This window comes from Diadema antillarum, unplaced genomic scaffold (genome assembly GCF_040938485.1).
Source record: "Diadema antillarum isolate AM-2024a unplaced genomic scaffold, OU_Dant_1.0 scf00000045, whole genome shotgun sequence".
NCBI lineage: Eukaryota > Metazoa > Echinodermata > Echinoidea > Diadematoida > Diadematidae > Diadema > Diadema antillarum.
The window spans coordinates 3,432,019-3,446,359 of NW_027270934.1; the positions used below are offsets into that span (position 1 = coordinate 3,432,019).

The 14,341-nt window shown below is 36.7% G+C and overlaps 1 protein-coding gene across 1 annotated transcript; it reads right to left on the reverse strand.

Moving 5' to 3' along the window:
• Positions 1–9,229: 9,229 nt before the first annotated feature.
• Positions 9,230–14,093, reverse strand: LOC139714702 (uncharacterized). The gene is made up of 3 exons (XM_071626377.1): positions 13,987–14,093; positions 11,475–11,618; positions 9,230–10,088 (listed from the first exon to the last, which is right to left on the reverse strand). Exons 1-3 carry the CDS (start codon positions 14,072–14,074, stop codon positions 9,796–9,798), a joined length of 525 nt encoding a protein of 174 aa, XP_071482478.1. The 5' UTR covers positions 14,075–14,093; the 3' UTR covers positions 9,230–9,795.
• Between the last annotated feature and the right edge of the window lie 248 nt (positions 14,094–14,341).

Here is a 14,341-nt window from a genome sequence, read left to right on the forward strand (position 1 = left end):
CAGATTTTGTATTCAAGAGGTGAAACATTTTTTAAACACATTGGCACACCTTGCTTTCACGTCACAACTTGAGACTTTTTGGCCCGAATTCACGAAGGTGGTACAATTTTTGTTTGTTTAAACCATGGACAAAGACCGTAGTTTTGTATGGGACGAAAAGTGTCGCATGGCCTGTTTCGTTACGAAATCAGTAATTTCGTGACGAAACTAGAAATGTCGCTACAGCGACTGGTTATACCCCCGCCAAACAACATTTCATAAGCTTTGGTCAAAACAACATTTCATAAGCTTTGGTCAAAAAACTGAGGAAGTAGTTAAATCCGCAAGATCTTTCCTTGATCTTCTGCCATTAATATGCCGTTGCCATGGCAACGTACTTTCGGGTACTGTCGAAAAATGCGTCTTGCACATCTACAACCAAAGGCACACATCTGTACCAAGTTTCATGGAAATTGGGTAAAAACTGAGGAAGTAGTTTGCAACACAAAATTTTCCATCATTTTGGCTCAAAATATGTGAGCTGTTACCATGGCAACATACTTTTTGTCACTGTCAAGAAATGTGTCATGCTGACCTATATCCTAAGACAAACATTCAATATGAATTCCATGAGAATTGGAAGAACACTGATGAAGCAGTTTTGCCATGAAGCATTTTGCCCTATATTTTACCAATAACATGCCGTTACCATGGCAACGCACTTTTTTCCACTGCGGAAATATGTGTCTTGCACATTAACATATTCAGATGAACATCTGTACCTAATTTCATAAAAATTGATCAAAAACTGTGGGAGGAGGATTTGTACCCATTTTTGCCCATAATATGCCGTTACCATGGCAACGTACTTTTGGGTACTGTCAAAAAATACGTCTTGCACATCTACAACCCAAGGCACACATCTGTGCCAAGTTTTCTGGGAATCGGTTGAAAACTGAGGAAGTAGTTCGCGACGCAAGATTTGCAACGGACCGACCGCCCGACCGCCCGACCGCCCGACCGCCCGACCGACCGCCCGACCGCCCGACCGTCCGCTGATTCCTACATACCCCCTTCAAACTTCGTTTGGCGGGGGTATAATGACTGATTTCGTAATGAAATGGGCCATGCGACACTTGGCGCCCCATACATAACTAGTACGGTCTTTGTCTATGCTTTAAACCATGGACAAAAATTGTACCACCTTCGTGAATTCGGGCCATAGAATTTAGTCAACCTATATGGTGCATCTCTCTATGATGTGTTTGTTGTGTAATGTGTTGTAAATCATGAATTATTCTTAATCATTTGACTATACCGAAGTAAATGAAAGAAATATATCAGAAAGATATAGGTATGGGAAGGGAAGAGGAGACTTCAAAGTCTTATAATTCGTTTCTGACTTACTTCTGAACTAAGATCTACACAGCTTTAATACTACTACAATTACTATTATTTATAGTGCGCTTTTCCCACAAGGCCCAAAGCGCTTACAATCAATTCAAAACATGTACGACAGTATGTATAGTTGGATAAATGTTATATATACAGCTACGAACTAGTTGCTACTGAAAAGATGTGTTTTCAAGGCTTTTTTGAACACACTGACTGATGGAGACTGTCTAACGGTAAGTGGTAAATTGTTCCAGTGCTTTGAAGCAGACACAGTAAATGTCCTATCACCGGCTAAGATGCGAGTAACAGAGTATGTGAGACGAAGCGGATCACTAGATGACCTCAAATTTCTAGTAGGTGTATATAAAGTCAAACAGGCGTCTAAATATTTCGGAGCTTGATCGTTAAGGATTTTATAAACAAACAAAACTAATTTGAAAATTATCCGTTGCTTCAAAGAAAGCCAGTGCAACGACTTCAGAAGTGGCTGAGATGGGTAGTCCCTAGAAACCTGAAACACTAATCGGGCTGCCAAATTTTGAAGTCGCTGCACACGATCCAGTTGAGTTGAAGGAATGGAAGAGAGAAGCCAGTTACAATAATCTATACGGGATAGAACTAAAGAACGCACTGCGTTATGACATGCAGATTGATCAATAAATCTCCTAATCCTAGCAATATTTCTTAAATAAAACGTAACAGTACTACAAATTTGAGAAATATGTTGAGACATTGACATTCAACGATAAAAAATAACACCAAGATTTCTTATTGTTTCTGAGGGGCTAATTAGTGTGCAACCAACATTGAGCTGAATGTTTGAAAGACCGCGCAGATTGGGGGCTGAAGCTGCTACAAAAAACTCAGTCTTCGAATCATTCAGTTTCAACTTATTTGCTACCATCCATTTCTTAATATCTCAAATACACATTTGAAGTTTAGTGATGGCATTAAAAGAAGCTCCTGGAGTCTTCGGGTCATAAGAAATATATAACTGTATATCATCAGCATAAAGATGGTAATTAACATCATAATGTTGGGCTATCTCGCCAACTGGAAGAGTATAAATTGAGTATCCTATGGGTCCTACTATTGATCCCTGGGGAAATCCAAACTCTAACACAGTGGGGTTTGACAAATTACCGGCAATGTCAACTTGAGAAGACCATCCCAAAAGGTATGACTGAAACCAACACAAAACTGTTGACCTAACACCTGTTCGTTTATATAAACGGGAAAGAAAAATTTGATGATCAATCGTGTCAAATGCGGCTGACAGATCTAAAAGAACAGCAAAAACAACCTTGTTTGAATCAATGGCAAACATATTATCATTTTTCACTTTTACTAAAGCTGACTCAGTACTGTGCCGAGACCTGTAAGCAGTTTGAAAAGAATCAAAAAGATTGTTAGACTCAATGACTGTGATGAACTAACTGTTTACAAACTGCTTTCTCATTAAGTTTACCTAGAAATGTTAAATTTGACACTGGTCTATAATTCTTAAGTTCGTTTTGGTCCAGGCTGGGTTTCTTCAAAAGTGGTTTTACTATTGCCGACTGTGCTCCTTTGGGAAAAACACCTGTGGAAAGAGATTGATTGACTACGTTTGTAAGCATTGGTAATACATGATTGAGGTTCTCTTTCAGGAGCCATGTTGGAATGGGATCAAGTTGACAAGATTTAGTAGCAGATGACATAATGATTCTGGATAAATCTGATTGTGTAAGCAACTGAAAATTCTCAAAAAGAGGAATATTTACGTTTACAGTATCACAAAACTGGTTTACAGTGATTCTGTTGCACGCATCTACTTCATCTCTAATTTTTCATGAGATGGTTGACTGGCAAGTCTGCTTCTTTTCACACACACAAAAAAAAAGTTGTATTATAAACTCGATTATAATTTGATAATTAACACGCAAATTACAGATTTTCCCATTTGTTCATTTTTTACAAGCTGACTGCCTAAACTTTTCATTAAAAATCCCTGTGATTACTCACAAGCATGCAAAATTTGTTTGCATTTTACACGTGAACAAACCTACTACCAAGTATTTATTTATCTAAGAAGGACGTCTGTTTTTGCTGCACCATGCCATCAAAATGGTGATTCTTGTTTAGAGGAAGAAACAAAATCTGACTAATATAAAAGTAGTACGTACATAGGAATAATGTTATAATTATGCAGAACAAACACACACAAAAAAAATCAGTGTATCATTGACAGAAGGAACACCGGAATACTGATATTAACGATGCTTAGATTTTGTTGCTAACATTCCTGCAGTGCAACAATATACTGGCCCAGAGTCGTCTAAAAATATTTGCTCACAATTCCAGAGAAATTGCAAGGTCGAGCATATTATTTTTAAAGGACAATGATTTAATTGTACTATCAGTGATTGATCTACAGTGAATGTGATGACAGGTACGCCAACTTAAACAGGCTTAAATAAAATGTATTCGAATCTCATTCTTTTTTTTCATAAGATATCTGATGTGCACGCGCTGAAGTTTCGAAGTACAGACAGCCTCTACTCAGAGTTAGGTCATTGATAGTGAGTTGACATTAACCTCAAGGTAGTTAACTATCTTTCCCATCAAAATCAGGAAATTGATATAGATGAACTGAATGTGTACTTTTATATGGTTGATCATGGAATGTGTCCGGTTGGTGTTCGAACGTTCGGACGTTAAAAAAAAACGAACAAGGAAAACGTGCATTTCCTCACATCCTCGTTAAATGACAGAGTACTTTACTGACAACTAATTGTACTTTCAGTCACCAACGGTGAAACCAAATTGGGGTGGGCTAGGAGAGGGGAGAGGGCAAAGGGAAAAATCATGTTTTCTGTCTTTAAATTTGCAAGCTTAACCCATTCTTCCCTTTAAAAAAAATCACTTGGTTTGCGAAACAAGAATTACATATCAAGAGTACAAAATTTTATTGTTTTATTTTCGTTTTCTTCAAAGAAGACATTAAGGAAATATTGTCCAAAGACTTGATTATTATGTAGTCGGATTAGATACAGTTGCTAAGAGTAACAATGTCACTGGTTACTAAGTAATGTCAAGACAACAGAATTCATAGCATCAGGAGTAAAGGGAACAATCTACATTAGGTAGGAATAGATATGTCAGAACTGTTTAACACCTGGATTACTCAGGGGTATAAACTTAACTATACCTCTCTAAACTTTTACGGTTCGGTTTTTTTTTCATAGATTTATTTCTGTAATGATTGTTTCGACAAGGCAAATACAAATGTAATATAAAGATTGATCCTCCTGCTGGAACCATTAACTGATCGACTAAAGCATAATTGTTTCACCTGACGTTCATTTTTATTTAACTAGTGTAGAAATGGAGAAAAGTAATCTGAGTTCACCTTGAGACGCCCTCGGGAGCGAAGCGACCAAGTAAGGAGCGATGTGGAAGCTTAAGCATTTTTAAGCTGTGAATCAAGTGGTCTGTTAGTAAGTATAATAATGATTGTGTTTCTGATGATTAATTGTAAAAAAAAAAAGTGTTTGAAGTGGTAGAAAATGTTTTTTTTTTCGCGACGTGTGAAAAAAGAACAGTTTGTCAGGGGTGTGAGCATGAGGTTAGGGACAGGAGATATTTATTTCCTGAACATTTGCTGAAAGCGATTTTGCTTGCGGTGCCAGCCTTGAGTCATGCATGTTTATCAAAAACGAATGGTGAGAGGAAGCATAAGGATTATTAGGGGCTTCACTTTGAAGCACAGTCTTCAAAAAATGGATGACACACTGTCGTGGCTGAAGTCATTATCGCCCAACGTTTTGAAGGCATGGACTGTGTTACATTATGATTCAAGGAAACTGGTTGGTCCATCTTCTCTTTGAGACATCTTCATATTTTCCATCTCGGTCGCCCCAACTTAACCCCTTCCACACTGAATTCTGCAATCCCCTTAGGCTTAATACACAGAACACCAGATCCCCGCATTGAACGGGTTAAGACATGACCAAGAAGACGTCTGTTTTTGTTTTTGTTTTTTTTTTGTTTTTGTTTTTTTTGTTTGTTTGTTTGGTTTTTTTTTTTTTTTGGGGGGGGGGACCAACTGCAGAACATCTCTCAATAATACCAATTGAGTATACGAATATAAGAACGACTCAAGTCCATGGAAGACCATTTCGAGTAAACTTTAAAAAAATTCATATTTTTTTATTTGTCCAATAATAATTCTATTTAACTGTGATGGGAAGGCAACATTTTATACAAATTAGAACATGTATTATTATGACAATTAACATTTTCATTAATTGTGGAGAGGCCATTTTGTGTGATGGACTTGGGTCGTTCTTTGATTCATATACATGATATTCTGCTATAGAGATGAGAGAAGGACGAGAGAGGGCGCTATAATATGAATGTAAGAATGACCCAAGTCCTTCATTCTTACATTCATATAAGATTTAATTTATTTATTTCTGGCACTTCCGGGGGTAATTAGGATTTATCATTTATACACAAGATGAGTCCATGCATAAGCTACAATGTCCCATGTCAAACTGAATTTGGCCAAAAATTGGACTTGGGTCGTTCTTATATTCAGGTCTTCAATTGTGTTTTTGGTATGTCCTCCACTGATGGAGCAAATACAACAGGCGATGCAGTAAATAGATCAAACATTCATCAGGTGAATGAAGATGTAAGTGTCTGAGGAATAACATTCGGATAAGTCGACGTCGAGTGAAAATATCAGTCGAATTTCGGCTGTGTCGAAGTAAAACAGCATGAATTTGCTATTGAAAATAGGATATGACCTGAATTGCACTAGATTTCATTTATAGATGTAGTGTGTTTCGTTAATCCAAGCTTTTATTATTTTAACCAGATATAAATGTAATAGGGAGTTAATCCAAATTCTACATATTCGCATAACTGTTGAACAGATCGTACGATTTCGATAAAAATTTCTACTGATATATTTGATCATTATTGCAGCAATCACTGAATCTGATTGTAATAAGTATATTTATAGTAAGACCCCTCTTTGAATGTTATTTTGTCACTGATGATGTGGAATAATAGTGGTTTCACCTTTGGCATGTAGTTCTTTTTGTTTGTTATCTTGTTGGTTTTCTGCTCCGATTCCTCACATGCACGCAAGCATGCACGCAATCACACGCAGACATATGATACGTTCACACTCTTGCACCTACACACACACTCTCTCTCTCTCTCTCAAGCAAACATAAAGGCTACTGATGTACAGCACGCTTCCCACGGTGTCAGCAGGAAGTTCATTTACCCAATGTCAAGGTGTACTTCTGTGGTCTACAAATTGACTACAGCCGTTCATGGCGAAAGGTTCCAAGCTGTCTGTTGCGTACAATAATATTATGTGATTAGACTTACATCTCCTTGATAACTTTGGAACAAATGCCATCGAAGTTTTCCTGATTCTACAACACACATTAAGTATGCACCAACAAAGTAAAATGGCACCCTTCTTACCCGCTCATTAATAATGCGATTGACGAATCCACATTTTTTTTCCCACTGCGTCACGTATTGAAAGTGATTTCAAGAAAATCTAGACTTTGCTTATTTCGTTCAGAAAGCACCGGGAATCCATGGCAAATGCCAGTGACAAATCAAAGGAATGCGTACTTTTTGTTTTTAAAGAAAATGATATTTTGGGGAATTCTCTTTATATCTATTTCGATACAATGACTTCACAAAATGTTACATAGTCGTCTCATTCGTCAATGGCAGCACCGACATTTTAAAGATCCGTGTATTTTCAGAGCATTGTCCGATTTCCCTTAAATCGGACGAATTATTGCATTTACTCAATCCATACGTATATTATTTTGGTTCCATTCATTGAATAAACTTTCAATAATTCAATGTCTATAATTTTGTATCATTGTTTGCATTTGTATTCAGTGGTTAAATGACACTTCACTTGCGTGTATAAACGGATTATCCTATTTTGAAATTATTTTGTATTATATGTCTATGAAAAAATAATAGAAATGAAATGAAACTTATTAACCTTACATATTTCGAAAGAACTGATACTGCCGTTTCTATTGAAAAGTGCAACACTGAGATTTGAAAGAGTTTTAGGTCAAGGAAACTCTGGACTCTGGACGTTTTTTAAAGTCTTGCATTTTCAGAAAGGGCAAAATTTATCCTTCCTGGTGATGTAATTGGAATGGATGGGTAAAAGTGACTTTTTAGGACAGACTCAAGAAGTCGAATATAACACTGTTCGACATTCATGTCATTTTTCTCCTGTTTTCAATTTCACTTTTATTTTTCCACTTCTAGAAGCGAAAATCAATGTTCACATCAAAATATAAACAACAGTTCTCCAAAGTAGATAATTACGTGATACGTGTACGTGAATTTTTATTTTATTTGTATCTCGAGGCATAAAGGAAGAAGAAATGGTTATCGAAAAGCAACTCGCTTGACTTGACAATGGCAATGAGGTATGTTACACTTTTCGCTTACATAAGTTGAAGGATGAACTTCCGAGTACATTATTGTATTTCCAATACCATTTGACCGAGGAGGACAACACAAGGGAATAAAACAAGACAGAAACAAATCTAAAGGTCAAAGAGGTGATACCTGAAAAGGTAAACTTTCAGAAATGAGAAGTAAAAGTGAAGTGTTGGAGTTATAACACAAGAAAAAAATCACTATACCTAATAATTTGTATTAAAGACATGATAATTCCACAATGAATTAATAACTATTGAGGTATGAAATTGATCCTTGAGTAAAATCTGTAGTTCGAGTAAATCATTGCGAGATATATTTTTTTACATTGTTTGAATCAAATCTAAAAAAATTGTTGAGAAGAACTTCGTCTAAGATCGTTAGACAATGAATCCCACACATCAGGTCTATTATCTTTTTTTTTTTTTTTTTTTTTCGTCATGTAAGTTTAAATTTTCCACTCTACCCACACGCATACACACACACATCCACCAATGTGATTGAGGAAATATAAATACCACTCAACGGAGTTACATTGGTCTCTCCAAAGAATTTGCCTTTGAAAAAACTTACTTTTAACGTATTACTTTTCGGTAAGATGTCAATTTATGAAAAAAAACCCACCTACTTTGCCATCACACATGATTGCATGCTTTTAAATCTAACAAATGAAAATTGATCAATGGCAGCAATACTTTGTGCAGTAAACCTACATAAGGATTCCGTGTTTGACATTAATCATTCACGGACGTATCAACCTTGCTTGTTTTACCCTTTTCTGAGCTTAAGAGGTGTTTCTTTTTCAGTCATCAGGTTAACCTGATTACTTGTCACACGACGACTTATAAAATCTTTAGATTTATGTATTTTTTAGAAGGATTCCTTCCAATTTTTTTCTTGCCAGGTCAGTTCAATTCTTTCAAAGCTCAGTAACGCGCTTAGTACTTTCGTGCACATTATCATAAGTATCCATATGGCTCAAGCATGACAATGTGCAATGTAGTATTTGCAGCCTTCATCTTCCTGAACAGGACTCTCTTTTTTTTATCTGGTTGTCCCCATATAATCGAATCTGACCACAGAGCAAAGCTCCGAAACATAATCATCACTCACTCTGAGACCATACACTGACTTTAACTTAACCTTTTTCAGTAAATGTATAGTAAAAAAAAAAAAAAAAAAAAAAAAAACCACAACAACAAACAAACAAATGAACTCGGCAGTGAAACAACAATAATACGTTAGGAATAATTTGTGAGTTGTGAGGTGATGACATCATTAACCTGGTAATTCAGATTTAAAGGGATGGCACAGGTTTGGTTGAGATGGGGCAACAGATTTCCAACGGTTTTTTGTTTTTTTATTTTTTTGTTTTTTTTATGTTTTGAGATAATGAGAAATAAGAAAAAAGGTGACATTATAAGAGGCATTTAAAGGTTACGTGATGAAAATTGGCTGTGAAATGGATGAGATATCCAAAGAGGATCGCTGCGTTCTACTTTGTTTTTGGATATCTCAGCAATTTCAAAACCAATATTCATTGAATAAATTCAGAATTCCTCTAATTAGAATATTATACTCTCTTCCACATTACATAAAATGGTTTCTAAGTATCTCACAAAAAGATGAATCCTCATCTCAACCAATACTATACCATCGCTTTAAACCATGGGATTAATCTGTGAAATTTTCACACCCCCCCCCCCCCCCAAAAAAAAATGCAAATCATTAAACAACTTTTATTACATGTGTCATGTTTCTCTTCGACTGATATAAGCTGAGAATGAAATAACGTAAGTTAGTCCGATCAGTAAGTCTTTGCGTTATATTTCATTCTTCATACTTGATTCCTCATCAGCACTAACTTATCATGGCCACGTAAAATGAAGTTCAATGAACTTGTCGTATCAAATCTAAATATTAGATATTAACATGCTACACGCTGGTAATTCTCTCTATTATGAGACATTTCCATTCACCAGTCGCGCTGCCACTTTTTAACCCAGACACATCAACATGAAAACGATCAGGATTAACAGATTTATCAACGGTTTTCTGAGCGATCGCTGAATATCGGCGACCAACTCGTTCGAACAAGATGAATCGATCCGTGGCAAAGACTCTCTGGTACACAAGAGCAAGGCCAAAGAAAGCCGTGGAGGCAAGGAAGACTCCCACATTCCCGTAATACGCCATTTGGTAGGTGCCAGTCTTGTCAATACTCTCACCTGAAAGATTTCGCACATGAACAAAGGTTAGAAAAATCAAATACATGTACCATGAATGAGTAGAGTATTGCATTTCAATTGCACTTTGCAAACATAATTATCTATATACAGTACCTATTATAGACGCCCACCTTGTTGGGGTGTGAGTGTCTTTCCAATTATCCACCCTTTGCATTATAATTGATATCAATTAGCCAGTTCGTAATTCGTTCATGTAGACATTGGTACAAATGGCCATTCTTTGTTCTCAGTTAGTTAAGCACTTCGCTCGTTTTTAAGGCATGCATAATGCATAAGTTTGCCCGATGCAACAATTGTTTTATGGAATTTGTATTCAAACAAAGAATGAACTTGCGCTTATACCAGGTAATAAGAATAGTACGTGTAGTTGACATTTTAGCAGGCGTCCATTTTATTATTTTGTATTGAATGCAATAACAACCTTTTCTTCTTCTTCTTCTTCTTCTTCTTCTTTATATTGCCAAATACCAAGCTTGCTATCAGGTTGATGCACTAGCAAGCACCATTTAGACACGGATCACAAGAACAATTATAATATAGCAGATGCTTGGCTCAGTGAATTAACAAACCAAGCTACCTGTTGGTATAAACGACCCTGTTCTTCTCATGTGCGAAGTGGAATTGCGAACTGCTCTATACTACTATTATTTTGCAGGCAAGAATTATGATTATAAATATTTGTATATATAGTTTACTTTTCTTTCGGACCATCTCAGGTGGCAATGCGTGTACAACGCCACCTTCATTAGGGCGGAAGGGTCATATGGCGAGGTTTTATTCGTCAAATAAGGCTCCTTGTCGCCTGCTTTCATTTTGTGCTATATATAGAAACCACTCTATGAAATGGTAAAGAGCAATCAAAAGTTTATTTGATAAGAGAGATATCTAAGAACAAAGTAAAACAAAGCGATACTAATAAAAGTCGTGGCCTGTCACTTTTATTAAGATCGCTTTTTTTGACATCTCGGCCATTTTAAGACCAAATTTCACCAAATAAACGTTAAATACTTTTTGAAATTACATATTCCTTAACATTTTATACGAGGTTTTTCATTATCACACACACACACACACACACACACACACACACACACACACATAAATATTGGTGGAAAAATGAGCAAAGAAAATGGGATTCCATCGGGATTCGAACCCGAGACCTACTACCCCGGCACTCTACCGACTGAGCTATTGAAAGCCTAAGGTCAGTGTTCGTCCCAAAAAACCCTAAGTTCTCAAACCTGACGTTAGGTGTTGACCAAAATTATACGATCCCTTTAGCAAAGTAGCCTCCTTTTCAGCTTTCCAATTACAACTTGAATATTGGTTTCTTTGATCTACAAGGTGAAGGTAATCGTCGTTTACCGAAAACAGCTCCTAGTGTTCCACCAACGCCGAAGGATATCGTCATCCCTGCCCAGAAATGGAGGCGGTACTCGTCCCTGAAGATCTGCTCACCAAGAGAATGTGATAGGGAGTCGACAGAAGCTAGTACGAATAAACCCTGCACTGTTACAAAGATAAATAGATACATAGATAGGTGTATAAAGGATAGATTAGAAAGGAAAGATTATTAGGTAGATTAAAAGAAAGAGGGAGTCAGAGATCGAGGGAAAGAGACAAAGTGGGAATAATAATTATTCTTTAGATCTCAGTCCGTTCTTCTCTATGTGTTTGTAGTTGCATTTGTCTGTCTGTGGGGTTGTATTATGTGTGTTTCGTGCCTCTTTTGGGGTCTTGTGAATCAGATTTCATAAAGTCAGACTACTGATGATAGTTCATGATTTTTTTTTTATACATTTACGTATCGCATAGTTGTTGTTTGTTCCTTTTTTTTTTGCACGCATATACGTATATAATTACATGTGATCCTGCACCACAAAACCAACAAAAAGTCGCAAGACATAGAATTTTAGTTAGGGACAGATTCTGAAAGAGTAGACTTGAAGCTTTGAAATGACGTATAAATCAATTCAAATGGACTCACCTAACCAGTCTAACCATTGCACATACTCTAGAAAAGTGTATACTGAAAATAGGGGCTCTCAAGTAAAAGGTATATTCCATCGCTTAATCCTCAAATTCCTCGCTCTTTGTATTGAATGGGACAAGACACACAATGTAAAACTCCATAAAAACAATGGATGGATTGTAAGATTATGCTGATAAACTCTATCAACACATTCTACCCATGACTAACTCCAACTTTCAAAGCAATGGGATCATCTTTCAAATGTCATTAGAGCTGAAAGTGAATAGTGTGAAACCAAGGAAACCTCTTTTGTGAAACAAGGGTTTTGAAGAAATTAATAGGGGAATGTAAAGTCTCCCTTATCACACCACTCTGCAAAAAAGAAAAAAAGGGGAAAAAAGCGTTTAAGGACACTGCTTATATCACAATTTCCCATTCACTTTAAGTTCGCAAGCTTTCGAATAATGTAGAATTGGTCTTTAAGAAAATGTAAAAAAAAAATACAAATTCACCAGGTTGACCCATTTTCCCTTTTTTTTTTAAATCAGGGTATGTGACTTTTTGTTGGGTTTGTGATGCACGGTAACATATCATTCTGTATACAGATCATATTTTCATTCCATGATGTAATACCAGTCAAGAAAACTAATGTGCAAACAGCATCAGCAAAAGTTTACTTGTTTATCATGCTTAATGGAGTTTCAGATACAACGCAAACAAATTTGACTTAACTTGATATCAGGCACAGAATCAAACTTTCTGTTGTACTGTATTACTGTACGAATTGCATTACTTACACACCTCAATAACAACTGCAGTGTCTATATCTGTTCGTCTCTATGGATTTAAATAATATACTTCCAAACTCAAATTTATAGTTTGTGATAGCCACAAACATGTGAGAGACTGGAAATACTGACCAATCTTATTATTTGCTACGGTCTAAAAATTGAAATTGCAATTTCAACGTTCCAAATGTTTCACTTGTCGAACCTTTTTGCAAATATTGGATATAACGCTCAAATTATCACATTTAACGATCAAGATATTGCATATCATTTACAGTATACGATTTTATCTTTTAGCTTAAAATAATGACATGTTACTTCCAACATTTTGAGCGATGAAAATACCTTCGCAAAGGTTCGAGGAGTGACAACTTTTAAAATGTAAAATTACCATCTAATTGCTTAGAGTATACAAGGGTGATCGATATACTCGAATAGCGCTCAGTGTCATGCATAATTTTGAAAACAATGAACCTGACACATGTAATTTTGCAAATAGAATTACCTATTTCAATCAGGTGGATTAAAATCCTTTTCAGAGTGCATGCTGTTAATCTTCTTTCCACAACCTTGAATATGTATTTTTCAATTAAATGTCCAGGCCAAAGTGACAGTCTCTATTCAAAAGCAATACAACATTCGTTGATTCTCGGTATCGCCAATATGCAGAAAACTTCTGCGCATTTTCAAGAGCTTTGTCACAGATGCACTGTGGGATTCATCGAGAGCATTGTCGCTTCCGGTTGTCTTGCGGATTTCTCAGCTCCCATGCGATTCAATGCAACTTTCGTCTGCTTTCCTTTCGTTGCTGTTTTTTCCCCCAGTCAGAATGAAGCTTTAACAACTAAACTTTATTAAATTCCTTAATTTTACTTATCTGCGGTCACTATAGTGCCATGGTTCGCTATACTGTGAAGCTTCAATGTGGTGGTCATAATTCATGATCGAAAGCGAAGAAATCTTCAACAAAAGATACTCCCAGATCGTCACCTGAATGCCTTCGCAGCTAAAAGTGGGTGCACTTTGTCCCCTTAGCTATCCCACAATGCATCTAAAACGCTCTTCGCCCCACGGCACCTTGGTATTGGCGATACCGAGAATTCAGTGTTTTCTGCACCTGCTGCCAGAAAGAAAATGTACGGCTTTGATGGCGCGATGAGAGCCATCACGAACATGAGCAGGGCGCCGACGCAGTTTGCCGCCATGATGATAAAGAGTTTTGGAATCGGCAGACGATCGGTGATGACGCCCAGTGCGATCTTCCCGACCACCTCCGCCAAGCCCATGGTCACCACACTGCAAAAACAATGGTGTTAAATCCAACACCATGGGTGTTGATTTTAACACTTTCCCGGTATCTATATCGGAAAACACCGGTTGGTGTTATTTAACACCAAATTCTGGAATTAAACAATTCAATTCTGTTTTTGGTGTTAAAGAAGAGTCCAACACCAATCTTTGGTGTTGCAATT